This window comes from Brachionichthys hirsutus, chromosome 8 (genome assembly GCF_040956055.1).
Source record: "Brachionichthys hirsutus isolate HB-005 chromosome 8, CSIRO-AGI_Bhir_v1, whole genome shotgun sequence".
In the NCBI taxonomy this organism is placed as follows: domain Eukaryota; kingdom Metazoa; phylum Chordata; class Actinopteri; order Lophiiformes; family Brachionichthyidae; genus Brachionichthys; species Brachionichthys hirsutus.
This window is the reverse complement of record NC_090904.1, coordinates 2,468,392-2,493,894: the sequence shown is the minus strand read 5'-3', so window position 1 is coordinate 2,493,894 and position 25,503 is coordinate 2,468,392. Positions and strand designations below refer to the sequence as shown.

At 46.2% G+C, this 25,503-nt stretch overlaps 6 protein-coding genes across 6 annotated transcripts; 4 read left to right on the top strand and 2 right to left on the bottom strand.

Annotated features, from left to right (window-relative positions):
- Positions 1 to 1,417: 1,417 nt before the first annotated feature.
- Positions 1,418 to 7,332, bottom strand: kif17 (kinesin family member 17). The gene is made up of 14 exons (XM_068742015.1): positions 7,102 to 7,332; positions 6,384 to 6,530; positions 6,190 to 6,291; positions 5,775 to 5,964; positions 5,112 to 5,564; positions 4,900 to 4,982; positions 4,617 to 4,815; positions 4,355 to 4,437; positions 4,122 to 4,246; positions 2,978 to 3,206; positions 2,416 to 2,674; positions 2,237 to 2,298; positions 2,034 to 2,154; positions 1,418 to 1,593 (listed from the first exon to the last, which is right to left on the bottom strand). Exons 1-14 carry the CDS (start codon positions 7,330 to 7,332, stop codon positions 1,418 to 1,420), a joined length of 2,460 nt encoding a protein of 819 aa, XP_068598116.1.
- Positions 7,333 to 8,446: 1,114 nt separating this feature from the next.
- On the top strand, positions 8,447 to 12,902 carry LOC137898784 (Fanconi anemia core complex-associated protein 24-like). The gene is made up of 4 exons (XM_068742830.1): positions 8,447 to 8,565; positions 11,705 to 11,847; positions 11,917 to 12,072; positions 12,178 to 12,902. The coding sequence occupies exons 1-4, from the start codon at positions 8,463 to 8,465 to the stop codon at positions 12,427 to 12,429; spliced, it is 654 nt and encodes a 217-aa protein (XP_068598931.1). The 5' UTR covers positions 8,447 to 8,462; the 3' UTR covers positions 12,430 to 12,902.
- Positions 12,903 to 13,941: 1,039 nt separating this feature from the next.
- LOC137898017 (bombesin receptor-activated protein C6orf89 homolog) lies at positions 13,942 to 15,929 on the top strand. The gene is given in 4 exon segments (XM_068742013.1): positions 13,942 to 14,088; positions 14,385 to 14,550; positions 14,997 to 15,145; positions 15,807 to 15,929. Coding segments are annotated over 4 exon segments (585 nt in total).
- A 584-nt stretch (positions 15,930 to 16,513) lies between these two features.
- Positions 16,514 to 17,811, top strand: LOC137898015 (Fanconi anemia core complex-associated protein 24-like). The gene is made up of 4 exons (XM_068742011.1): positions 16,514 to 16,520; positions 16,614 to 16,756; positions 16,826 to 16,981; positions 17,087 to 17,811. Exons 1-4 carry the CDS (start codon positions 16,514 to 16,516, stop codon positions 17,336 to 17,338), a joined length of 558 nt encoding a protein of 185 aa, XP_068598112.1. The 3' UTR covers positions 17,339 to 17,811.
- A 1,039-nt stretch (positions 17,812 to 18,850) lies between these two features.
- On the top strand, positions 18,851 to 20,785 carry LOC137898014 (bombesin receptor-activated protein C6orf89 homolog). Its single transcript, XM_068742010.1, has 4 exons — positions 18,851 to 19,003; positions 19,234 to 19,399; positions 19,846 to 19,994; positions 20,656 to 20,785. Exons 1-4 carry the CDS (start codon positions 18,851 to 18,853, stop codon positions 20,776 to 20,778), a joined length of 591 nt encoding a protein of 196 aa, XP_068598111.1. The 3' UTR covers positions 20,779 to 20,785.
- Positions 20,786 to 21,361: 576 nt separating this feature from the next.
- Positions 21,362 to 24,664, bottom strand: sh2d5 (SH2 domain containing 5). Its single transcript, XM_068742490.1, has 9 exons — positions 24,541 to 24,664; positions 24,386 to 24,466; positions 24,234 to 24,308; positions 24,012 to 24,158; positions 22,843 to 23,043; positions 22,540 to 22,717; positions 21,911 to 22,016; positions 21,660 to 21,819; positions 21,362 to 21,569 (listed from the first exon to the last, which is right to left on the bottom strand). Exons 1-9 carry the CDS (start codon positions 24,592 to 24,594, stop codon positions 21,363 to 21,365), a joined length of 1,209 nt encoding a protein of 402 aa, XP_068598591.1. The 5' UTR covers positions 24,595 to 24,664; the 3' UTR covers position 21,362.
- Positions 24,665 to 25,503: the final 839 nt, after the last annotated feature.

Sequence of the window (25,503 nt, the reverse complement as noted above, 5' to 3'; positions counted from 1 at the left end):
AAGGCGCAGCCCCCCAGGTGTCAGCAGTCAGGCCCTTTAAAAGAGCCACAGGTGGACTTAATCCCGCCCAGATACCTGTAGGGAGAGGGAGAGGGGAAGTCCCGCCTCCAAACGTATCGGTCCAGATCTTTTTGCCTTACTGATCACAGATGTGCCTCTAAGTTGTAAATTGTATACAGCTCTTCACTGTTGTTAAACTGAAAATATATTTTTGGGCATGGCTTTTTTCCAGTGTTTTTTAATCTTTACCAACCGAATAGCATTATTGATTTGTAATGCATTGAAAGCTTATTAATTTGCTGCTGCTACTATTTTATGCAGTGTTTATGGTTTAAGCGGGTTTTAATGTTCATGCCTTACCGGTTTAAATAGTGGAGACGCACATACAGAATTAAAAAGAGTGACGATAATGTGATTATTTTCACTTACATTTTAACTGAAGTCTTAAAATAGTGTTGGACACATCAGACCATGTGTTTCTGTGCAAACTTAATAAATGAAGCATTTCAGAATGTGCAGCACAGATTGTGGAAGTGTTACTACAACCTTTATAGTATAAAGGTTGTACTTTGTAGTAACACTGTCAAAGGTTTATACTGACCTCTTTAGATTTTGTGTTGCTGTACAGTAGCTTTAATCTCTGCTCTGTCCACTCAGAGAACTCACTGCCATATAAATCATCTGACTGGCTGTGCACAGGATAATATGGGTGTCAAATTTGGAAACCGGCACGAGTCCCTGTTGGTCGAGTAATACTAAACAGTGGGTGAAGAAATTAGCCTACCATATATCCATAGTTAGAAATATGATATGCAACTACAGAGTCTGATACAGATTCAATAAAAGGATTAATATTTTTAATAAATCGGTCTATTGTTGATATGTTTCTACAGCAGCCCGAAGGGGACAAACTAAACATAGCTCCAGAGATGGCTTTTTTGACATTTCAGATGGAAGGGAAATAAAAAGTCAAGGTATTCAGTTCATTGTGATCAACATTGCTGCCATGGCAACAACCCCTCTAACCCAGATATGAGTGTTCTATTATTTCCTATGATACAGGTCAGTTCACAACCGCACCGAAAAAGTAATTTCACTTTTCAAATCAAATCAGTCATCAAGCAAATAGATTTTTTTATTTGATTAATTCAGCAACAATTGCAGTGTTTTAATTGTAAAAGTCAACATTCTCGTTTACAATCAGCAATAGTGAAATACTTAGGCGTTAAATACTAGGAGTCAAGATTTAAATTGAATCATCAGAATGTAGGTACCATTTTCTCTAAAATATGTGAACACTTAGCAGAGTGGTGAGTATTTAATATGTATCATATACTGCATGAAATCAGTCACTCTGTATACAATCTTTCTAGTTAAAGATGAGTCACAATGAGATGCTACGTATCATATGGAAGCTTCAAATCCCGTCACCATGGATGTGGGATTTGCTTTTTTTGCGCTTCATTTTACTGCCAGATGCCGCAACATCCAAAGACTCAAGGCGGAAAGGCCGCGAGCTGATGGGTGGGCTTGTGGTGGGGCCACTTACAGTGAGGTGGGGCACCCCGTTAGCCAGGAGAGGAGAGATGGTGGCTGCAGGGGAAGACATGCATCAGATGGGTAAACACAGAACCTCTCAACAATATGTACAGTGGAACCTCGGTTGGTGGATAAAGACACCAAGAACAATCTAGAACCTTTTGGTGCTGATCCAGATCACCATGTGGACGGTGTAAATAGTTACGCGTGGAATGAGCTGCTTGGTGGAGGTCTGCGCTCTCTGAGTGCTTTTTTATTTTTTTCTGCTGGGTTTTATATGAACGAGAAGATTTTATTTGTTCCATCTGTAAACATGATTATATTTTTACCATGTTTACATTTTCATGATCTCAACTTGATCAATTGTTGTTTAGCAGGAACACACAGAAATAATAATAATCCTTGTTTTCCACTCAGACCCTGAAGAGACCTTTAATTTAACATTTGTGGTCTCTGTCATCCTGGAGTGGTCAGTAAAGAGGTCTTGCCCTTACTATGTCCCTTGGCAGCTTCCCGTCCCAGAAATTGACTTGCTCTCCTTGACTTGAAGTAGCTGCTGGCGATGTTCTCACTGTCGCTGCGGTCCAACATTTCCTTATACCTGTCCTCATCCACCTGGTAAAGACAAACAGCAATATACAAATCACAAATGTTAGCTTGATGGTGTGAAAATTGATGGTGTCTGGAACATAATCACCACGGAGGATTCTCCAAAATCAGCAGGTGAGCCTCTGGGAGCTGAAGACTTTGGAGCCACTGCTGTGAGAGAGAAAGAAATGGAGATATTTTAGGGAAACAACACACAAAAAGACAGACTCACAAGCTACACTGCTGCTAAAAGCAGATTTTATTTTCTGCATCCCTTCTTTGTGCTACCTGAGGGCAGTGTTGTTTTCTGTACCATCACATCTGGCAGCCTCCAGGTGAGGCTGTCCTCATCCCAGACAGCTTCTTTCTTCAAGCGGTCCAGGTTGCTGTAGTTGCATTCACGGCGGACGAGAGGCACCATGCGCTCCAGCATAGCCTGCAGTAACTGACCCTCCCTCTCTAGCCGGCGCACCGTTGCCAGGTAGTCGTTCCTCTCCACCTCAAACTCAGCCTGCAGGTCACGGATCTCCAGTTTGGCTCCTTTTAGCTGCAACAACAGGCGGTTTGACAGTTGAGTGGCAGGAAATCTGATTCAGCAATGAAAGCTGAGATCATTTGGAACAATATACAGTAGATTTAGTGCAAACGGTTTCTTTTTTTTGCCATGCAAACATGGATAATTGCACAGCACAAGACAAGCTTTTGAATGTGCGCCACTGAGACGTTCAACAAAATTCGATCGAGCGGAAGGTGTGTCCGAATTCTCTGGGTTTAAAGTTAAAGATGCTAATGAGAACATGACAGTGTGTATTATCATGACAATGGAATGATTGCATCACCGACATGCTACCTTGCCCTGGACCTTGGCCAGCATTTGGCTTTTGGCGTGAGCCTCCTCCTGGATGGAGTTGTAGACGTTCAGCAGCACGTTCTCACTCTCCTCGCCGTTCTCTGACAGCGCTTGGATGAGATGGACTTTTCTCTGGTCGGCGAGGTTCTTCCTCTGCCGGTGTCTCTGCTGTAGCTCTGTGTTCCTGGCCTGCTCACCCCCCACCACCTGCTGCTCCAGCTGCTTCAGTCTGAGGAGAGGAAACCGGTATGTTAAACGCAACACACTATTCCTATTCGGGAGTCATTAGTTATATATGGAGATATTTATTTTCCAGACATAAGCGATAATGAGGACTAATATACAGTAGATGTGTATTAGAACAAATATTACCATCATTATTAATGCAAGAATATAAAATCTCACTGCTCTACTGGATTAGCTATGAGGAATCATTGTTCAATCAAGGCATTCACAACAACAACAACGTATGAGATAAGTCCTGCTCTGTTAAATGTCAGGGTTGTGGTTATTGGATGTGCCATTTTTATTTTGAGTACAAATTCAAATTGTTAAATTTATGTGTTGCAGTTACTCTCTAGCTGTTGTTCAGTCAGCATCAAAGTCTGCCCCTTCCGTTCAAGCAAAAAGAAAAGAAGACCATGTAACTCGTGTTTTTAAGTTATAGCTTTGGGCTCTGTCTTCACATTTATAGTGATGCTAAAAGACATGCATTTCTGCTCTTGCTTGCTCGTGATGTCCGGCATGCTGTCGGTGGACCTGCGGCTCTTGTGAGTTGCTAAATTATTCTTTAGAAGAAAAGACATTTCTGAAAGCAAAACAATTCAAGTTGGTATGTGTGTTGTTTTATTTGTTTTATTCTCTTTGGTACCTTCTGGTGTTTTTTATTTTGTAAGACAAAATAGGCTAAAAGTATTTATGACATTTTGGGGCCACTTGTTGGAAGGAATTTCTTTACATTTAACACTTTGGTGCAAAATTATGTTTCCATCTCCTAAAGAGTCATTAGAATTTGAGGATTTTCCACGTCCTCAAAGTTATCTTTTTGATAACTTTCCCATACCTCAATTGTCTATACCATAACAACAATGACACCGCACCTCAGCTACACAACCAACACTGATATTTGGCTATGTATGTATACTGCATGTTGTTAAACCTCTCCAGGACATCCTGCTGGTCCACAGGTCCTGCAGCGGTGACATCGGATGAGGCTGTGAGCCCATCACCTTCCGTCTCAACAGCACGTACTGCACAAGTTTCAGCAGCCTGGTTCACCACAATGAGGAGATAAAAGCCGATAGTTGTGTTTTCATTCCACTTGCTGAAGCGTCATGGAACGATAATATGTTCTTAATGATAACTGGTGAATCGTACCTCAGACAGCAAAGGGGCTCCAGTTATACTGTGGCAGAGCGTTTCCTCAGCAGCCTGTGTCAAACAGCTGGAGCTCACCAATGCTAGAAGACATGACAATCTCCATGAGAGTCAGGGGAAAGAGGGCGGGGCCACTAACAAGGATAATATACCAAAAAATGACCATTTCACAAAACGCTTCCAATGTTCTGTCAGCCAGGAGTCTCGATGTCAGAGTGCTGAATAGCTAGAATGACGCGCATCAGAATGAACGTGCGCTTACATGGATCTGTGTTGTGCGCAGATGATTTGCTGCCATTCCTCAGGACAGAACCCCCCCTGCGGACCTGAACCTTCTCCAGCTCAGACAACTTGGAATCAAACGTGGAACGAAGGGCAGCGATGTCTTCCTGCAGCTGCGCTTTGGATTCCTGCTCTGCATTATAGTCTGCCTGCAACTTGGCCAGTTTCTGTTCATACTCCTGCGGAGAAAGCGCAAAGCACGCCTATAAATCACAGAGAGATGCAGGATACAAACACTGTATAAATGAAAGTAAAGTCGATGCCTCTTTAATCTTCTCTTTCTCTTCTTCTGTGCTGCTGGACTGTCCTCCCAAAGAAACGGCAGGCAGCTGTCCAGACAGCAGAGCTGCATTTAGACATTAAAGAGTTTTTTGAGTACGGCAAATAATATAATAAAATCATTCAGTAAAGAAACAATTGAAGAAATAAAACATCTCAATTTCTGCATCCAGTCTTTCATCCAAATGTAACATACACTTTAGGTTAGCTGAACCCAACTGCCCTGAGACGAGGACCCGCAACTTCTTGATCTCCTCCTGATATTCCCGGAGCAGAGCATCCTTGGGATCTTCATTGATACGAGGTTTGTTCTGGATGCACTTTGCTCGGTTGGCGTACCGCAGCGTGCTCAGGGTTTCTTCATAGTTGTTGTCAGCAGGGGAGAGACATGCTATCATCAAAGTTCTTGTGTTTCCTCCGAGAGAGTCCTGCAGCAGTCTGGTCAGCTTGGAATCACGGTAGGGGACATATTTGGAGCGTCCGTCCACCAGAGCAGAGATGACATTTCCCAAGGCCGAGAGGGAGAGGTTAATCTTTGTGGCCTCGCGGAGTCGCTCGCCGGTAGCGCCGGATTTAGACTGCCGTTCGCTTCCTGCCAGGTCAACAAGGTTGAGTTTACCTGCTCGCAGGTGATCCTGAGCAGCTGCGTCTGAGAAGGCGGGGTTATGTTTAGAAAATGCAACTTCAAAGTTTGTTTGTAAGACAAGAAATCTGCAGAAAATGTTCCGTGTGAGCCGGCAGGTGAGGCTTTGAGATTACAATGCTCCCACGAGCACAGGCTTAAACACATTGAATGTCTTCGTCACAAATCAAACATACTGCAAAGATGTGAAAAGGTATTGTGTCATTGTGTGTTCACCTGTATTACAGATCTCCAGGTGAATGGTGAAGATTGAGTGTGAGCGGGAGGAGTCCTTGTTCATCAGGGTGTACCCCACCGCCCGGTTCTTCCAGCCTTGCTCTATGATTCGTTCGCACTCCCAAACACTGTGCACGGTGTGCATGGAGAGGTCCCGCACGTACACCCCGTGCTCCGGATGCTCTTTCAGCTGAGCGTGAACAAGAAATCCAGATCTGTCCTCTCGTTCAAACACCTTGACCTTCAAGGAATCTTGGGACTACAGAGCTTTGTGCACTATAAAAGCTGCTTGGCGACTTGTATAGTGCACAAACGCACTGTGCTCACTGTTAGAATAGTCTGGTTTCATAATGGTTGGACTTAGAAGAACAGCAAATGTTCAGGCTTCTAATGTTACGCAGTCTAAACAGCTTACCTCGAGTCTCTGTTTGGTGTCACTTCCCAAAAGGTCTCTGACTTCTTCATTGTAAATCTCCAAATAGGAGGTTCTCACCAGAAATTTAGTATTTTCTGCACACTATTTTGCAAACAGAAACGCACACACACACACGTAAATGTGTGCAGATTGCTGATTTATTTCATACACTAGTTGGATATGTTGACACGAACCTGAATGCTCTCAAAGATGTGCTCAAATGCTCGCGGAATGACCCCTTTCCGGGCTGCAGGCTCAGACGCTCCCTGCATGGTGAAAGACTTCCCACTTCCAGTCTGACCGTAGGCAAAGATTGTGCCGTTGTATCCTTCAGTGACACCCTTTGAGCAATTTAAAAAGTTCAATTCATTGTGTTCAACACACCACTGACCCTTCTCAGTGACTGACAGGAGACGTAAGTAAATAATGAGGTCTGCAGTCGTTAGCAATGAGATATGTCTCACGCGTGTTGCTGGACAGGGTGTCCTATAAGATCTGGATCACCACGGTCCTTCTGTCCGTGGTGCTGCAGAACCTGGACCTGTGGCCCGCAACACTGATGTCCATGTCGCTAGCATTAGCATTTGTAGTTTTATATAGCAGCTTGTTTTTGTTCTCTCTCTCTCTCTCTCCTTCTCAACCCAGCCGGCCAGACAGATGGCCGTCCACCATGAGTCTTAGGTTCTGTCCAAGGTTTCTGCCTGTTAAAGGGAAGTTTTTCCTTGCCACCGTTGCCAGAGTGCTTGCTCTTGTGGGTCAAGTTGGGTTCTGTCTTTCCCTGCTAATCCTGTAAAGTGCCTTGAGATGACTTTCTGTTGTGATCTGACGCTCTATAAATAAAACTGAATTGAATTGAATTGTTAAAATATGTTCCTTGGAAATAAATGTCAAAAATAAAAATCAGAAACTTACCTCAACCAATGGATAGGCAATCTCATTGTACATCTGCTCAGTGGTTTGATCAACAAAATAAGTCCCATCGAAAGTGAACTGCTTGGGCGGCTCGTCCACTGCCCCGGGCTTCTCGATGAGGCACCGGCAGTGATGCGGCTCCATGGACAGCACCATCTTGGAGCAAAGAGCCTTCTCCCTGTCGTTCAGTGGCCTACACCTGACCACCACCTTCACTGACTCAGACCCCATGGCTCATTCACGCCACAGAGGTTGGCTTTGTGCAGTGAATAGCTCAGACAATGAAGCTTAGAGGTTGGATTCACTGTCATATATACATATTTACAGATATGAGTAGCAACAATATCCTCATTAGAGAACCTATGCTAACAGGTAACTAATCATTTATACTAGCTAAACTGACCAGAGGACAAGGTACACCAAATAAGAAAATACTCAACGAGGAATTAAATCAATCAAAATGAGTGGAAGAGCAAATCTATCCGGACACGGTGGTGAGCGTCCTCCTCAGTTCCCCTATCATTGTGCTGCACAGCGTCCTGGGGTTGCTTAGCAACCATTAACAATAGTTGAGACGGTCACTATTGGCACGAGGAAGTGAGGTCATACGTGACACGTAAACAACACACAGAAAAATATATAGAAAAACATAGAGCATGTCTTTAAACGTTATTATTCCATAGTTTGGGCCCTGGAATCACAGAGAGACAAAAACAAACAGCAAATGCAAAACTCTGTTCAGATCCAGTCACCTAAAATGCTACATTTAAAACCTGTGATGTGAAATCATTCAATAACATTGAAAATCAGATCAAATTAATTAGACGTGCCTTAAGGACATTAACTCCTGGATGACCGAGAACTTCCTGTTATTAAATCTAAATAAAACTGAGGTTCTGGTTCTTGGGCCAAAACATCTCAGAAATGTTTGTTCTAGTGTTGTAGTTGAACTAGATGACAAGACAACGCTTATAGTTAATCAATACAATAATCAATATGCTGTCATAGGCCAGCACTGGTGGCTTAACATCATGACACCCTGAGCTCCTCCCTCTCTATCTGATTATTCATGTTATAAATATATGTCAGTAATCTCTCTCTCTCTCTCTTACCCGTAGTCTTGTGCTCTCTCTCCCTCTTTCTGTCTCTGACAGAACCTCCTTGTCGGAGGTCATAAATAAATCTACAACTTGAAGTCTTCCCAGGATTGTTTCTGATCCCACCTCCTACTTCCCCGGATCTCCTAGAGGGGGCGACAGAGGGACGCCTACTCTTCATAAATACAAGAAGACGAAGACGAAGAAGACGAATATCCGGGAGCGTCCCTGCTTTGGGTTCATCAACATCCGGTGCGGAGCTCCATGGAGGCTAGATCGGCTCTACCGCTGAATGCGGCTCCTCCTTTCGGACACATTATTACCGTCGACAAGTGGAGAAGCTCGTCGATCATTGAAAGCTTGAAAGGTATCCGAGGGCGTGACCGAGACCGCGTGGAAAGCTCCGCGTATCTGTGTGTAAAGCTAGCAACGATCCTGTTAATGAACGCAGCAGCCGCTAGCCTGGACTCGGGTTCAGTTGTTCATCCATTCATCCCGGAGCTTTGATTGATCTTTAGTGAGTTCTGTGTTTGATCTTTAGTGAGTTCTGTGTTTGATCTTTAGTGAGTTTTGTGTTGATTGATCTTTAGTGAGTTTTGTGTTGATTGATCTTTAGTGAGTTCTGTGTTGATTGATCTTTAGTGAGTTTTGTGTTGATTGATCTTTAGTGAGTTTTGTGTTGATTGATCTTTAGTGAGTTTTGTGTTGATTGATCTTTAGTGAGTTCTGTGTTGATTGATCTTTAGTGAGTTTTGTGTTGATTGATCTTTAGTGAGTTTTGTGTTGATTGATCTTTAGTGAGTTTTGTGTTGATTGATCTTTAGTGAGTTTTGTGTTGATTGATCTTTAGTGAGTTTTGTGTTGATTGATCTTTAGTGAGTTTTGTGTTGATTGATCTTTAGTGAGTTTTGTGTTGATTGATCTTTAGTGAGTTTTGTGTTGATTGATCTTTAGTGAGTTTTGTGTTGATTGATCTTTAGTGAGTTTTGTGTTGATTGATCTTTAGTGAGTTTTGTGTTGATTGATCTTTAGTGAGTTTTGTGTTGATTGATCTTTAGTGAGTTTTGTGTTGATTGATCTTTAGTGAGTTTTGTGTTGATTGATCTTTAGTGAGTTTTGTGTTGATTGATCTTTAGTGAGTTTTGTGTTGATTGATCTTTAGTGAGTTTTGTGTTGATTGATCTTTAGTGAGTTTTGTGTTGATTGATCTTTAGTGAGTTTTTTGTTGATTGATCTTTAGTGAGTTTTGTGTTGATTGATCTTTAGTGAGTTTTGTGTTGATTGATCTTTAGTGAGTTCTGTGTTGTTTGATCTTTAGTGAGTTTTGTGTTGATTGATCTTTAGTGAGTTTTGTGTTGATTGATCTTTAGTGAGTTTTGTGTTGATTGATCTTTAGTGAGTTTTGTGTTGATTGATCTTTAGTGAGTTTTGTGTTGATTGATCTTTAGTGAGTTTTGTGTTGATTGATCTTTAGTGAGTTTTTTGTTGATTGATCTTTAGTGAGTTTTGTGTTGATTGATCTTTAGTGAGTTTTGTGTTGATTGATCTTTAGTGAGTTTTGTGTTGATTGATCTTTAGTGAGTTTTGTGTTGATTGATCTTTAGTGAGTTTTGTGTTGATTGATCTTTAGTGAGTTTTGTGTTGATTGATCTTTAGTGAGTTTTGTGTTGATTGATCTTTAGTGAGTTCTGTGTTGATTGATCTTTAGTGAGTTTTGTGTTGATTGATCTTTAGTGAGTTCTGTGTTGATTGATCTTTAGTGAGTTTTGTGTTGATTGATCTTTAGTGAGTTTTGTGTTGATTGATCTTTAGTGAGTTTTGTGTTGATTGATCTTTAGTGAGTTCTGTGTTGATTGATCTTTAGTGAGTTTTGTGTTGATTGATCTTTAGTGAGTTTTGTGTTGATTGATCTTTAGTGAGTTTTGTGTTGATTGATCTTTAGTGAGTTTTGTGTTGATTGATCTTTAGTGAGTTTTGTGTTGATTGATCTTTAGTGAGTTTTGTGTTGATTGATCTTTAGTGAGTTTTGTGTTGATTGATCTTTAGTGAGTTTTGTGTTGATTGATCTTTAGTGAGTTTTGTGTTGATTGATCTTTAGTGAGTTTTTTGTTGATTGATCTTTAGTGAGTTTTGTGTTGATTGATCTTTAGTGAGTTTTGTGTTGATTGATCTTTAGTGAGTTTTGTGTTGATTGATCTTTAGTGAGTTTTGTGTTGATTGATCTTTAGTGAGTTTTGTGTTGATTGATCTTTAGTGAGTTTTGTGTTGATTGATCTTTAGTGAGTTTTTTGTTGATTGATCTTTAGTGAGTTTTGTGTTGATTGATCTTTAGTGAGTTTTGTGTTGATTGATCTTTAGTGAGTTCTGTGTTGTTTGATCTTTAGTGAGTTTTGTGTTGATTGATCTTTAGTGAGTTTTGTGTTGATTGATCTTTAGTGAGTTTTGTGTTGATTGATCTTTAGTGAGTTTTGTGTTGATTGATCTTTAGTGAGTTTTGTGTTGATTGATCTTTAGTGAGTTTTGTGTTGATTGATCTTTAGTGAGTTTTTTGTTGATTGATCTTTAGTGAGTTTTGTGTTGATTGATCTTTAGTGAGTTTTGTGTTGATTGATCTTTAGTGAGTTTTGTGTTGATTGATCTTTAGTGAGTTTTGTGTTGATTGATCTTTAGTGAGTTTTGTGTTGATTGATCTTTAGTGAGTTTTGTGTTGATTGATCTTTAGTGAGTTTTGTGTTGATTGATCTTTAGTGAGTTCTGTGTTGTTTGATCTGACTGTGAGCCACTTTATTCGGTGCAGCTTCTGACACCAACCGGACATTTTTATTCGCACAGCTGCGGTTCGCTCTCTTTTTCGGACCCTTCTCTCTCTTTATATATTTTAATTGTTTTCTTTCTTTTTATTTTGTCTTGTTGTAAACTCGTCGTCATTGTAAAATGAGGGAAACCTCAATGGCCTTCGAGTATAAATAAAGGTTTGAAATTAAATGGGGGGGGGGGGGGGGCAACAAAAAACTAGAGATCAGCAATTTCTGAAATTCACAGACCAGCCCGTCTGCCCCCCCCCCCCCCCTTCTTCCCCATTCTGATGCTCGATTCGAACTTCAGCAGGTTGTGTTGACCACCTCTGCGTGCTTAAATCTCTAAATGTGTAAAACACAGAAGCAGGTTCCATGTGTGGTGTGACCCAGTGAAACTACAAAAGAGAAAAACACAAGTGGAGTATTTTTAAATGCATGACTGCATTGTCGGATTCTTTTCTTTCCGGTCGACCACGTACGTCTCCGAGGTTTTGCCAGGCTGTGACCTTCCTACGACCTTCCTCCGCCTGCTCTGCATTGTCTTCAACAGTTGCTCAAATGCTGCAGACGTTGTTCACGTCTCTAGATTTAACAACGTCTGCTCTAGAATGGACCGTGTCGTAGTTGAGAACACGAATCTTAATTTCCAGATGATGAATTTGGTGCTGTGAGTGTTACAGTAACAATCCTTTTGTCTTTCTGCTGCAGGCGGCGGCGTGAAGGTTGCATTTGAAAACGAACTCGGTGTGGCAGACTTCTTGCTGCCCAAAAAATGCTGTATCCTCTACGTGTCTGAGTCCGACATCGTAGCAGGAAATGGCTACAAGAGGAAACTCGTTCGCTTCCGGAATGTGAGTTTGGCGGCGCCGGGGCCTGGGTGTGCGGCTGTTCCTGCTGTGATGCGTGTCTTGTTTTTGAAGAGCAACCGGAGCTTCCAGGAGCTGGTGCTGGTGGAGAGCACGAGACACAGCGAGCAGTACTTCTCCGCTGTGCAGAAGTTCGTGGTGTTCGACCTCGGCCTGACGCTGCTGTCGGTCAGCGGGCAGACGGAGGCCTCGCAGCTCATCGGTCACATCGTGAGTAGCAGCAGAGTACCGTAAACGACAGTCAAACACAATCCTCTGTGTAACGCGGTCTCGGAGCCACGCTTTGAATTTCCAACCCGCTCTGCGTGCCCGCAGGTTCACGGGGAGAGCAGGGATGACCTCTTCAGGAGGAGGAATTCCTTTCAGCTGCTGGACCCTCTGGTGCTGGCTCTGGTCCAGCAGATCCCCGGGGTTGGCAGGGTCAGAGCTCTGGCCCTTCTGCAGCGCTTCTCCAGCATCCAGCAGCTCTGTAACTCGGCCCCCGCTGAGCTGGAGCCCGTTGTGGGTCAAGCTGCAGCTCAGCAGATCCACGAGTTCTTCCACAATGCCACTGCAGCTGGAACCTGAAGCCGGTGCGACATGGATCCATGCAAACGTGTCCATTTTGAGTGCGTGGTGTTCACACGACTTGGTATATTAATATGCATTATACTAACCTTGAAAAGTCACATAAGCCCCTCCCCAAAGCCAAAATGGACACACCAAGTGTGAGATGTGTCCGGAGCTCCACGGTGAACTTGTCCGTGTTCCAGCAGCTGCTTTAATGAAGACTCGTTTTCTAGACACACTGGCCAGGACGAGTCTCTACCGAATGAGTCTTCATTTGTTTTGACTCGCACTGATGCTAACTTTGAATGTGGAACATTGAAACACCAACGAATCTATTTTAGCTGTTTCTGGAGGTGCTGATGCGTTGTTGTGTAAATAGTGCTGTTCTCAACATTACCAGAGACTGATCTGCCTTCTCCATAGCGTTTAGATTTGAAGGTTGTTTTTTTTTTTAGCCAATACTCAATAAACATAAATTATTTGGTGGCGTAGTGGTTAGTGCTGTCGCCTCACAGTGAGAATGCACCAGGTCCCTGTCTGTGCCGAGTATGTACGTATGGGTTTTCTCCGGTTTCCTCCCACCTCCAAAAACATGATATTTAGGTGCTTTGGTTACTCCGAATTGTACGGGTACTGCGGTTAGCAGGAGCTAACGTAGCATTGCCAGTTTCTCCCTTGTGCCGGTCCCAAGACCAGATAAATGGGGGGGTCCCATATTATACACACACAAGTTAACGCAGTTCCCAGATACTTGTATGAAATATCTGTGACAGTCTTTGGTCCAAACAGCAAACAGGTGCTGCAGGACAGCGTCCCTCATTTCTGTCTCAGACAGATGCTGCAGGACGGCGTCCCCCATTTCTGTCTCAAACAGATGCTGCAGGACAGCGTCCCTCATTTCTGTCTCAAACAGATGCTGCAGGACAGCGTCCCTCATTTCTGTCTCAAACAGATGCTGCAGGACAGCGTCCCTCATTTCTGTCTCAAACAGATGCCACAGGACAGCGTCCCTCATTTCTGTCTCAGACAGATGCCGCAGGACAGCGTCCCTCTTTTCTGCCTCAAACAGATGCTGCAGGACGGCGTCCCTCTTTTCTGTCTCAAACAGATGCTGCAGGACAGCGTCCCTCTTTTCTGTCTCAAACAGATGCTACAGGACAGCGTCCCTCATTTCTGTCTCAAACAGATGCTGCAGGACAGCGTCCCTCTTTTCTGTCTCAAACAGATGCTGCAGGACGGCGTCCCTCTTTTCTGTCATACTGGCCGGTAGGTGGCGGTAGTACACCGAGCGGTGAGCAGCCGGGTAGTGAAGTCGTCTTCCGTTTCTCGGGCTTGTCATTAATGCAGAAAGAGTTTATTTTAGGCCGTAACGTGACACGGAAGCGGCTGTTTCTCCATCTTAAGGCTTAAAGTAAGACGTCCTGCTTTCTAAACAATGTTTTACGTCAGAGAAACGTAAAGTCCAACATAAGTTAGCATGCTCAAGCTAACGTCGGTGTATTGCAGTAGTTTGACGCTGCTGCTGTCGTCATGGGAACGGAGAGCATCGACGTCCTCCGGCACTCGGGCTGCCGCTACGGCAGGTCCGAGCGGGAGATTGAGCGGTTCATCAAGCGGGTCCTGGAGACCAACGAGCCCCGGAGGGAGCCGCCTCAGTTCCCCGACCCGAGGAAGCAGGTCCTGGAGACCAACGAGCCCCGGAGGGAGCCGCCTCAGCTCCCCGACCCGAGGGCAACGTCAAAGGTCAGCCGTTATTTATTCAGACAACCTTTACGTCCCAGCGCGAGGGTCCCGCGGGGTCGCTCTTGTTTGCAGGTATTTGCCCCCGTCCGGATCTCTTCTTCTTTCTTTTTTTCTTCAATATTTCTCATAAATCTTATAAAGTCCAGACGGAAGCTTCCGCATGTGGCTAGAATCGAATATATAAATGTGCCGCCGCCGTCCTGATGTTCGTGTTCTTTTCGTATCTGCAGTTTGTGGTGGTAGCGATCGTCCTGCTGGGGGCAGTTCTGGCCTTCACCTACCCCCAGAGTGGCCCCCAGTTGGGTCTGGTTTGACTGGGCTCCTGTAACTGGTCGTCCCCCCTCAGCCATGTGCGCTTGTTGTCCTTGCCCATTGCAAAGAAGTACAACTTGCAAGGTCTGACTCGTCGTCCCTCGCCTTTATCGTTCTCCCATTGCATTTGAGCACAAACAGTTTTTCCACCAATGACAAAGAAGTATTTAAATGATGGAAGCGAATTCGTAAATTAATTAATCGGCACAGAGGATTCTGAAAACTGAATCTGTGTTTGTTTTCTAAACGCACAATTAAACTATTCAGACCCGTATTAAGACTTGTCTAAAGAGTCATTGAAGAGTCAATCTGCATATTTAAAGTTCTATTTATGCATTTTACAATCTCGAAAGACGTTCACATGCTATACAAAACATTTGTGTGTACTTCCATGTCTCCCTCGGTATTTGGTAATGAACTCAGATGTATGAGAACTGACTGATTGATGTCTAGATGCTCTTCATCAGTACATGTGTACTACCCTGGTACTGGTGGTACTGTACTTCACGTCTTGTACTGCGTGTGTCCAGGTTTCCATGAGCGGTGGAATGCTGCCTCCCTCGGGCCGAGTCTGGTCAACTGTTCGGGATGTGCAGCGATCTCCTCCGTGCTGGAAGTCCCCAGGAGCCCCGGAGGGACGGAGACTCTGCCACGGGGACCGCAGCTCGTCCTGCTGAAGGTCTGAGGTCAACCCACTGGGTGGCGCTAAATGACTTCAACACAGTTAATCAAACAAGTTGCTGCTGAAACATTTCAGACAGGGTTCCGAAATACTCTTCTGAACAAATGTCCAGGTTCGTGTGTGTGTGTGTGTGTGTGTGTGTGTGCGCGCCTGTAAGCTAATCAGAGCACTGAATACTGTTAGCGTACACATTCAGAGTTGTTAAAAGAAAACTACAAAAATGTCAGCTCTGAGGCCTTGCTGGGCCATAAAGTCAAAATGGCTGCACGTTGAACATTCTCGGAAGCGTCCTCTTGCAGGATTCGCTTAATTTAATAATTTCCTGTATTATTTTTAACAGTTATGTGAGCATTGCGTTAATAAATGTTCATTTTGAAGGGCTGTATAAGAGGTGAGGAGAAAACGGCAGCTCGATGTCTTATATCAGTAAATAGGAAGTGTTTTATTCTGAGTTTTGGTTTTACATTTCCTTAATTACAATTGTTGGATGTTTTATGACAACACTGTCCCGGGTCCCTCGCTGCGTGTCCCCTTGAGAAGACCGTTTTGGTCTTTACTTTCAAGGCTTGCGCTCCGTGATGTCACCCAGTAACGTTCCAACCGTTGTGCCGCTTCACGCAGATTTCTGTTTAGCTGGTTCCTCTTTGTGTCTCTGCAGGGCGGCGAGTCTCTCAGCGTCCAGCGGCGGCAGCTCGAGGAGCTTTATTTGGCTCATTCAAGCTCCAGTGCTACCCACTGCACCACGGTGCTGCCCTCCAACCTCATCTTCTGCTGCCATTGAACATTTTTCTCCACAGTATATCAAAGCCGTGCAGCAATCTAAAGGAAAACGCATATTTTGCAAAGTTGAAAGTTTAATCTCAAAGGCGTGAGTAACAAACTTACGTTTGTAGCCTCAATGGCCTTCGAGTATAAATAAAGGTTTGAAATTAAATGGGGGGGGGGGGGGGGCAACAAAAAACTAGAGATCAGCAATTTCTGAAATTCACAGACCAGCCCGTCTGCCCCCCCCCCCCCCTTCTTCCCCATTCTGATGCTCGATTCGAACTTCAGCAGGTTGTGTTGACCACCTCTGCGTGCTTAAATCTCTAAATGTGTAAAACACAGAAGCAGGTTCCATGTGTGGTGTGACCCAGTGAAACTACAAAAGAGAAAAACACAAGTGGAGTATTTTTAAATGCATGACTGCATTGTCGGATTCTTTTCTTTCCGGTCGACCACGTACGTCTCCGAGGTTTTGCCAGGCTGTGACCTTCCTACGACCTTCCTACGACCTTCCTCCGCCTGCTCTGCATTGTCTTCAACAGTTGCTCAAATGCTGCAGACGTTGTTCACGTCTCTAGATTTAACAACGTCTGCTCTAGAATGGACCGTGTCGTAGTTGAGAACACGAATCTTAATTTCCAGATGATGAATTTGGTGCTGTGAGTGTTACAGTAACAATCCTTTTGTCTTTCTGCTGCAGGCGGCGGCGTGAAGGTTGCATTTGAAAACGAACTCGGTGTGGCAGACTTCTTGCTGCCCAAAAAATGCTGTATCCTCTACGTGTCTGAGTCCGACATCGTAGCAGGAAATGGCTACAAGAGGAAACTCGTTCGCTTCCGGAATGTGAGTTTGGCGGCGCCGGGGCCTGGGTGTGCGGCTGTTCCTGCTGTGATGCGTGTCTTGTTTTTGAAGAGCAACCGGAGCTTCCAGGAGCTGGTGCTGGTGGAGAGCACGAGACACAGCGAGCAGTACTTCTCCGCTGTGCAGAAGTTCGTGGTGTTCGACCTCGGCCTGACGCTGCTGTCGGTCAGCGGGCAGACGGAGGCCTCGCAGCTCATCGGTCACATCGTGAGTAGCAGCAGAGTACCGTAAACGACAGTCAAACACAATCCTCTGTGTAACGCGGTCTCGGAGCCACGCTTTGAATTTCCAACCCGCTCTGCGTGCCTGCAGGTTCACGGGGAGAGCAGGGATGACCTCTTCAGGAGGAGGAATTCCTTTCAGCTGCTGGACCCTCTGGTGCTGGCTCTGGTCCAGCAGATCCCCGGGGTTGGCAGGGTCAGAGCTCTGGCCCTTCTGCAGCGCTTCTCCAGCATCCAGCAGCTCTGTAACTCGGCCCCCGCTGAGCTGGAGCCCGTTGTGGGTCAAGCTGCAGCTCAGCAGATCCACGAGTTCTTCCACAATGCCACTGCAGCTGGAACCTGAAGCCGGTGCGACATGGATCCATGCAAACGTGTCCATTTTGAGTGCGTGGTGTTCACACGACTTGGTATATTAATATGCGTTATACTAACCTTGAAAAGTCACATAAGCCCCTCCCCAAAGCCAAAATGGACACACCAAGTGTGAGACGTGTCCGGAGCTCCACGGTGAACTTGTCCGTGTTCCAGCAGCTGCTTTAATGAAGACTCGTTTTCTAGACACACTGGCCAGGACGAGTCTCTACCGAATGAGTCTTCATTTGTTTTGACTCGCACTGATGCTAACTTTGAATGTGGAACATTGAAACACCAACGAATCTATTTTAGCTGTTTCTGGAGGTGCTGATGCGTTGTTGTGTAAATAGTGCTGTTCTCAACATTACCAGAGACTGATCTGCCTTCTCCATAGCGTTTAGATTTGAAGGTTGTTTTTTTTTTTAGCCAATACTCAATAAACATAAATTATTTGGTGGCGTAGTGGTTAGTGCTGTCGCCTCACAGTGAGAATGCACCAGGTCCCTGTCTGTGCCGAGTATGTACGTATGGGTTTTCTCCGGTTTCCTCCCACCTCCAAAAACATGATATTTAGGTGCTTTGGTTACTCCGAATTGTACGGGTACTGCGGTTAGCAGGAGCTAACGTAGCATTGCCAGTTTCTCCCTTGTGCCGGTCCCAAGACCAGATAAATGGGGGGGTCCCATATTATACACACACAAGTTAACGCAGTTCCCAGATACTTGTATGAAATATCTGTGACAGTCTTTGGTCCAAACAGCAAACAGGTGCTGCAGGACAGCGTCCCTCATTTCTGTCTCAGACAGATGCTGCAGGACGGCGTCCCCCATTTCTGTCTCAAACAGATGCTGCAGGACAGCGTCCCTCATTTCTGTCTCAAACAGATGCTGCAGGACAGCGTCCCTCATTTCTGTCTCAAACAGATGCTGCAGGACAGCGTCCCTCATTTCTGTCTCAAACAGATGCCACAGGACAGCGTCCCTCATTTCTGTCTCAGACAGATGCCGCAGGACAGCGTCCCTCTTTTCTGCCTCAAACAGATGCTGCAGGACGGCGTCCCTCTTTTCTGTCTCAAACAGATGCTGCAGGACAGCGTCCCTCTTTTCTGTCTCAAACAGATGCTACAGGACAGCGTCCCTCATTTCTGTCTCAAACAGATGCTGCAGGACAGCGTCCCTCTTTTCTGTCTCAAACAGATGCTGCAGGACGGCGTCCCTCTTTTCTGTCATACTGGCCGGTAGGTGGCGGTAGTACACCGAGCGGTGAGCAGCCGGGTAGTGAAGTCGTCTTCCGTTTCTCGGGCTTGTCATTAATGCAGAAAGAGTTTATTTTAGGCCGTAACGTGACACGGAAGCGGCTGTTTCTCCATCTTAAGGCTTAAAGTAAGACGTCCTGCTTTCTAAACAATGTTTTACGTCAGAGAAACGTAAAGTCCAACATAAGTTAGCATGCTCAAGCTAACGTCGGTGTATTGCAGTAGTTTGACGCTGCTGCTGTCGTCATGGGAACGGAGAGCATCGACGTCCTCCGGCACTCGGGCTGCCGCTACGGCAGGTCCGAGCGGGAGATTGAGCGGTTCATCAGGCGGGTCCTGGAGACCAACGAGCCCCGGAGGGAGCCGCCTCAGCTCCCCGACCCGAGGGCAACGTCAAAGGTCAGCCGTTATTTATTCAGACAACCTTTACGTCCCAGCGCGAGGGTCCCGCGGGGTCGCTCTTGTTTGCAGGTATTTGCCCCCGTCCGGATCTCTTCTTCTTTCTTTTTTTCTTCAATATTTCTCATAAATCTTATAAAGTCCAGACGGAAGCTTCCGCATGTGGCTAGAATCGAATATATAAATGTGCCGCCGCCGTCCTGATGTTCGTGTTCTTTTCGTATCTGCAGTTTGTGGCGGTAGCGATCGTCCTGCTGGGGGCAGTTCTGGCCTTCACCTACCCCCAGAGTGGCCCCCAGGTGGGTCTGGTTAGACTGGGCTCCTGTAACTGGTCGTCCCCCCTCAGCCATGTGCGCTTGTTGTCCTTGCCCATTGCAAAGAAGTACAACTTGCAAGGTCTGACTCGTCGTCCCTCGCCTTTATCGTTCTCCCATTGCATTTGAGCACAAACAGTTTTTCCACCAATGACAAAGAAGTATTTAAATGATGGAAGCGAATTCGTAAATTAATTAATCGGCACAGAGGATTCTGAAAACTGAATCTGTGTTTGTTTTCTAAACGCACAATTAAACTATTCAGACCCGTATTAAGACTTGTCTAAAGAGTCATTGAAGAGTCAATCTGCATATTTAAAGTTCTATTTATGCATTTTACAATCTCGAAAGACGTTCACATGCTATACAAAACATTTGTGTGTACTTCCATGTCTCCCTCGGTATTTGGTAATGAACTCAGATGTATGAGAACTGACTGATTGATGTCTAGATGCTCTTCATCAGTACATGTGTACTACCCTGGTACTGGTGGTACTGTACTTCACGTCTTGTACTGCGTGTGTCCAGGTTTCCATGTGCGGTGGAATGCTGCCTCCCTCGGGCCGAGTCTGGTCAACTGTTCGGGATGTGCAGCGATCTCCTCCGTGCTGGAAGTCCCCAGGAGCCCCGGAGGGACGGAGACTCTGCCACGGGGACCGCAGCTCGTCCTGCTGAAGGTCTGAGGTCAACCCACTGGGTGGCGCTAAATGACTTCAACACAGTTAATCAAACAAGTTGCTGCTGAAACATTTCAGACAGGGTTCCGAAATACTCTTCTGAACAAATGTCCAGGTTCGTGTGTGTGTGTGTGTGTGTGTGTGTGTGCGCGCCTGTAAGCTAATCAGAGCACTGAATACTGTTAGCGTACACATTCAGAGTTGTTAAAAGAAAACTACAAAAATGTCAGCTCTGAGGCCTTGCTGGGCCATAAAGTCAAAATGGCTGCACGTTGAACATTCTCGGAAGCGTCCTCTTGCAGGATTCGCTTAATTTAATAATTTCCTGTATTATTTTTAACAGTTATGTGAGCATTGCGTTAATAAATGTTCATTTTGAAGGGCTGTATAAGAGGTGAGGAGAAAACGGCAGCTCGATGTCTTATATCAGTAAATAGGAAGTGTTTTATTCTGAGTTTTGGTTTTACATTTCCTTAATTACAATTGTTGGATGTTTTATGACAACACTGTCCCGGGTCCCTCGCTGCGTGTCCTCTTGAGAAGACCGTTTTGGTCTTTACTTTCAAGGCTTGCGCTCCGTGATGTCACCCAGTAACGTTCCAACCGTTGTGCCGCTTCACGCAGATTTCTGTTTAGCTGGTTCCTCTTTGTGTCTCTGCAGGGTGGCGAGTCTCTCAGCGTCCAGCGGCGGCAGCTCGAGGAGCTTTATTTGGCTCATTCAAGCTCCAGTGCTACCCACTGCACCACGGTGCTGCCCTCCAACCTCATTTTCTGCTGCCATTGAACATTTTTCTCCGCAGTATATCAAAGCCGTGCAGCAATCTAAAGGAAAACGCATATTTTGCAAAGTTGAAAGTTTAATCTCAAAGGCGTGAGTAACAAACTTACGTTTGTAGCATCTTTAACAGTAAACCAGCAAAGTGTCAAAGTTCAGTTCTCATCTGTGATGCAGGTCACCGGCAACGTCAGAAGAGTTGCTCCTAATTGTTCTACAGGTTGAACGTCCCCCAAGAAAGATTAAAATGCAATGAAATGTAAAATGTGATCAAAGTAGTCTTCTTACATCACACACACACACAGTCTCAGTCTCAGATCTTCCAGTTCATGCTATAAAAACACTCAAGCTGGACGCAAACAAAATCATTCTTTAAAATACTAGAATGAACTTAAGAGCAGTACAAAGTACGTCTTATCTTTGATAAACGCGCCTCCGATGAAATGACAGACGACATTAAACACGAGTCGGTGCATTGCGTTACGCAGTTTGTGAAACAATTTGGAAGTACGAGATACTAAAGAAATAAAGCGCTGCTATTTTTGCTCATCAGCGGCCGGCGCCCCAAACGCCCGGGGGGGGGGGGGGGGGGGTCACGCGGTTCCCTTTCTGCTGGTGCTCTTCACGGTGGCTTTGCTCAGGCTCCTGCGAGGCGTCCCAGCCGGCTGCTTGGCTGCGTTTTCCTCCCATTCGTAGCAGTGATTGACTCGGGCAGCGCTCAGCGGACACGGCAGCTCATCACCGATCTCCGTGTAGTGTTCAATCAGCGCGGCTAGGGAGCCGAACTCAGCCTCGCATTTCTGCCACCAAGGGTACAAATGCATACGATCAATCGATCGATCGCGACCTCGCTGTAAACGACGGCAGAGGCTGATGGACAGGAGAGTTACCTCTAGCAGGAACGCCCCTTTACGGGTGTGTTCTATGACGTGGGTGACCAGGCCCGAGGGGTAGCGAATAATCAGAGAGCCACCGTCGGGCTTTTTAGGATGCGGAACCAGAAGGTACGCTCCCAGAACGTCGTCCGCAAGTAAGGAACAGCTGCCGTCACTGAAACACAGAGAGACGCGTCGTCAGAAAACCATTTACACAAGACGAGGCGAGGGGGGGGGCGGGGGGGGGGGGGGGAGGGCGGACTCACACCGCGATGCCAGCCCAGCTCCACACCGCCTGCGCCAGCGCTTCCTCGGTTTCAGCCAAGCTCGGAGCGCGGGACCTTCTCACCGCGGCCTTGTCGTGATCCTTTCCTGTTTCACGTGAAAAAAGAAGTGAATTGATCGCCCTCTTTTTTTTTTTTTTACATCACAAGAAGTCCAGATGTGGATCAAAGCACTCAAGAGAACATCTGTATTTATAATCCCACTCAGTGAAGGGACAATGAAGAAACTCGTGAAAATTTCAGTGTGAGAGAAAAAGCTACTTTAGGAGAATGAGATCAGACTATTCTCGTCTGTGAAGCAAAGGAGGAACGAGTTTTAAAGTGGCGTAACGGGAATATGGATCAGCCACCTGGTCGGAGTCTCTTCACCGTTCCCTCCTTCACATGTTCATTTTGGGATGGCGTAATAAATAACCGCCGATCCACTGCCACCGTGTGCTTTTTAAAGCGGTAGTGAGCATCAATCCCCCCCCCATCGCCATGCCGACCAGCAGAGCTTCTCAGTGACACCGCAGACCGTGTGTGACCGCCCATCACCGATCACCGAGGGAAATGTTTTTACCTAATCAGCTCTCTGACTCTGGAGAGTGCTCTGTGAACACTCAGCCCACCTTGTGACACCTTCAGCCTCTCCTGAACATCTCGCTGCTTGAGTGGCGTGAAGGTGAAGGAGCGGTACGCCCCAGACCGCAGCTCTTTGGTGCGGATGGCTTTCTTACGCACCAAGGAGGGCGAGGACGTCGGGAAGACTTCGTCTGGGCTGCTGGTTGCATCGTCCGACTTTTTGTTCTTTTATACACGGGGAAAATATCATTATTATTTTTAATCTTCTTCAACCTCATCCAGCTTTGGGCAGACTCATTAAAAACTAAAATGGTGCAAGAGTGAAAAGAAGAAGACTTGCAGGTCCAAACCTTGGCTCCCGGCAGCAACCCTTGGAAAGGGGCTCTTCTGAAGGACACCAGGGCGCTGACACTGAGCGGGAAGCCGTGGTTAAGCAGGGAGGGGTTGCGACGAGGCGGTGAGCCAGCGGCGTCTTTCTGGGTTTCCTCTGGGTGCTTCTCCAAGTAAGACAACTGGAAGCAACGGCAAAGCAGCAGGTTCAGGAACTGAGCCTGCAGGACAGAAAAGACAAACGGGTCCAGAAACTCTAGAGACTCTGGACACACCTCGTCTGCATCCAAAGAGCGTCGCCACGTTTACCCAACTCTTAAGTTTCCTTCATACCTGGGGTGCGATGGAGTCGATTGGATTTGGATGTGAATCAGAAATATTGTCTGTAATAGTAAATGCCCTCGTCCTTTATTGCCACCTGGTGGCCCCAACGTGCATCTAGAAGGAAGTGCCCTCCACATGGTTCATTTAGAGACGAATGTTTGATCAATGTCTATATAAAAACTTGTGGCATTTCTCACTTTACTGATTATCGAGGCTATTGATTGTGTAGTTTTTGTGTATTAAGGATTTCCATTAGTTGGTACTGGAGTATCCAACTAGTCTTCCTGAGGTCCACAAGGGAAAAACTACACAAAACAGGCAAACAGACATTATTCTACAGTTATAATATACCTGATGTTAAAAGGTTAAAACAAACCGTCACTATCTGCAACCCACCGACAGACGGGCGTTTTCACTCGTTGACTGAACTGCCTTTTTTTATTTTAGGAAATCAACACATACAAAAAGGTAAACAGTAATACAAGTACATAAATGAATGTGCGATGCAAGGAACAACCAAAAGAAATAAATATATGAAAAAATAATACATAAATAAATTGTTTTAACCTTTTAACATCAGGTATATTATTGTATTTGGAGGGCTCTCTGGACTCTTTCCGCCCCTCTTTGCCTATGCTAGAACCTCCTGGCACTCCAACATCAAATTCTACACAGTTATGAGGGATTAATCCTCTTAAAGTTCACCCAAGATGAATAAATGAACACTGAATGGGATCTGAGACCTGATAACGGACTCAACGCAGGATCCACTTCTGTGGTGGAAAACAGCGTCAAGGAAAGAAGAACAAGTCTTCTCTCCATTTAAGAGCGGCCTTGTTCTTCGTGCTCGTAGATCGTTCCTTACCGCTCTGGCATGCCGAGCCTGAAACACGTGGCAGTAGAGCTGGGCATCGACGCTGCCCGGGTTGTGGGAGACGAAGGCAAACTGGCCGTCGACGGGCTGAGCAGTGGAGAGAGAGACTCTGTGGAGGGCGTGCGCCATCAGGAGTGTCTGATCAACACAAGAACAAGCGTCAGTGAAGGCAGCTTCAGGTGCCGGTCCTGAGCGATGAAGAGCCGCGCTCACCGTCTCGTCCTCGTCGTACACCTTCACTCCCTTGATGGAGAACTTTATGGACACAGGCCGCCGCCTCCTGCACGCCTGCAGATCAAACCGGTCTCAAACGAACAGGAAAGCTGCCCATTGGACGTTGGCCGTGCTAAAGTCACGTGACTTACTCTGAGCGACTTCAGCTGAGTGTGCAGCTGCTGCATCTGGTCGTCCAGACAGCAGTCGTCCACCGGAAACGAGCCCACGTACTGGAGAGAAACAGCCCGCCGTTAGAGACAGCTCTAATGAACGGCTCTAATCCAAGACCGCACTCGAGAGTTACCTCAGCCGAACGCGTCACTGGACAGTCCCCCCCCCCGGCACGCGCCTCGCCCATGATGTCTGTGTTAAACCAGGCAGCAAGAACAAGTTACAAAGCTGTCAGAACAAACACTAAAAGAACCAGCAGGCAGAACAGTCGACGTGGGCTCGAATCGGGTTCACCAGGCAGAACAGTCGACGTGGGCTCGAATAGAGTTCACCAGGCAGAACAGTCGACGTGGGCTCGAATCGGGTTCACCACCAGGCAGAACAGTCGACGCGGGCTCGAATCGGGTTCACCAGGCAGAACAGTCGACGTGGGCTCGAATCGGGTTCAGCAGGCAGAACAGTCGACGTGGGCTCGAATAGAGTTCAGCAGGCAGAACAGTCGACGTGGGCTCGAATCGGGTTCACCACCAGGCAGAACAGTCGACGTGGGCTCGAATAGAATTCAGCAGGAGCCAGATTTAAGGCTCCTGACTGGACCGCTGAGATTAACGTGGGTTCATTTTGCCCTGAAACATTCTTTCCAGGTCGCCCTGCCTGAGAAAGAAATGGAGTGAAATGAAACAAGAAAGAATCAAAGAATCGAAGATAATCGACGGGGAAACGTTCGTGTTTGTCCCGAACAACGAACGCGTCTGTTTTAGGGATTCGACCGGCGGTTCGTCTTTCTGAAACCGGCGACAGGTTCAGAACTGACTCTCAGCCCAACAGCGAGAAGCGCCGCGTCCGGCCGGAAGTCTTCCTCACGCACCGCGCCGTGTTTTATACCAGAGTCCCCCGCAATGCCCGCATCCTCGCATCACGCACCTCACGCACCTCACGCACCTCCGCTGCTCGGAGGTCGAAGTCCAGGTGTGCGGCTGTCCAGGTGTGCGGCTGTCCCGGGGTGGAGCTGGAGAGGAGGGGGAGGAGGAGGAGGTGAAGAAAGCAAAGGTGGAGGATAAGAACTCCACCCGTCACGTGATTGGAGGAGCAGGTG

What these genes read in the sequence shown, in the direction of transcription:
- sh2d5 (XM_068742490.1), bottom strand. Translation starts at nt 24,594, where the DNA reads ATGGGCGAGGCGCGTGCCGGGGGGGGGGACTGTCCAGTGACGCGTTCG. An exon ending in CAGTGACGCGTTCGGCTGAG is followed by an intron (nt 24,467 to 24,540) that starts GTAACTCTCGAG and finishes GTTTCTCTCCAG; the next exon opens with TACGTGGGCTCGTTTCCGGT. An exon ending in AAGGGGCGTTCCTGCTAGAG is followed by an intron (nt 21,570 to 21,659) that starts GTAACTCTCCTG and finishes CCTTGGTGGCAG; the next exon opens with AAATGCGAGGCTGAGTTCGG.
- kif17 (XM_068742015.1), bottom strand. Translation starts at nt 7,332, where the DNA reads ATGGGGTCTGAGTCAGTGAAGGTGGTGGTCAGGTGTAGGCCACTGAAC. An exon ending in GGGTTCAGCTAACCTAAAGT is followed by an intron (nt 4,983 to 5,111) that starts GTATGTTACATT and finishes GTCTAAATGCAG; the next exon opens with CTCTGCTGTCTGGACAGCTG. An exon ending in ATTTTGGAGAATCCTCCGTG is followed by an intron (nt 2,155 to 2,236) that starts GTGATTATGTTC and finishes TGTCTTTACCAG; the next exon opens with GTGGATGAGGACAGGTATAA.
- LOC137898015 (XM_068742011.1), top strand. An exon ending in AACTCGTTCGCTTCCGGAAT is followed by an intron (nt 16,757 to 16,825) that starts GTGAGTTTGGCG and finishes TTGTTTTTGAAG; the next exon opens with AGCAACCGGAGCTTCCAGGA. An exon ending in CGCAGCTCATCGGTCACATC is followed by an intron (nt 16,982 to 17,086) that starts GTGAGTAGCAGC and finishes GCGTGCCTGCAG; the next exon opens with GTTCACGGGGAGAGCAGGGA.
- LOC137898014 (XM_068742010.1), top strand. Translation starts at nt 18,851, where the DNA reads ATGGGAACGGAGAGCATCGACGTCCTCCGGCACTCGGGCTGCCGCTAC. An exon ending in ACCCGAGGGCAACGTCAAAG is followed by an intron (nt 19,004 to 19,233) that starts GTCAGCCGTTAT and finishes TCGTATCTGCAG; the next exon opens with TTTGTGGCGGTAGCGATCGT. An exon ending in AAAGAAGTACAACTTGCAAG is followed by an intron (nt 19,400 to 19,845) that starts GTCTGACTCGTC and finishes GCGTGTGTCCAG; the next exon opens with GTTTCCATGTGCGGTGGAAT.
- LOC137898784 (XM_068742830.1), top strand. Translation starts at nt 8,463, where the DNA reads ATGGAGGCTAGATCGGCTCTACCGCTGAATGCGGCTCCTCCTTTCGGA. An exon ending in GATCATTGAAAGCTTGAAAG is followed by an intron (nt 8,566 to 11,704) that starts GTATCCGAGGGC and finishes TTTCTGCTGCAG; the next exon opens with GCGGCGGCGTGAAGGTTGCA. An exon ending in AACTCGTTCGCTTCCGGAAT is followed by an intron (nt 11,848 to 11,916) that starts GTGAGTTTGGCG and finishes TTGTTTTTGAAG; the next exon opens with AGCAACCGGAGCTTCCAGGA.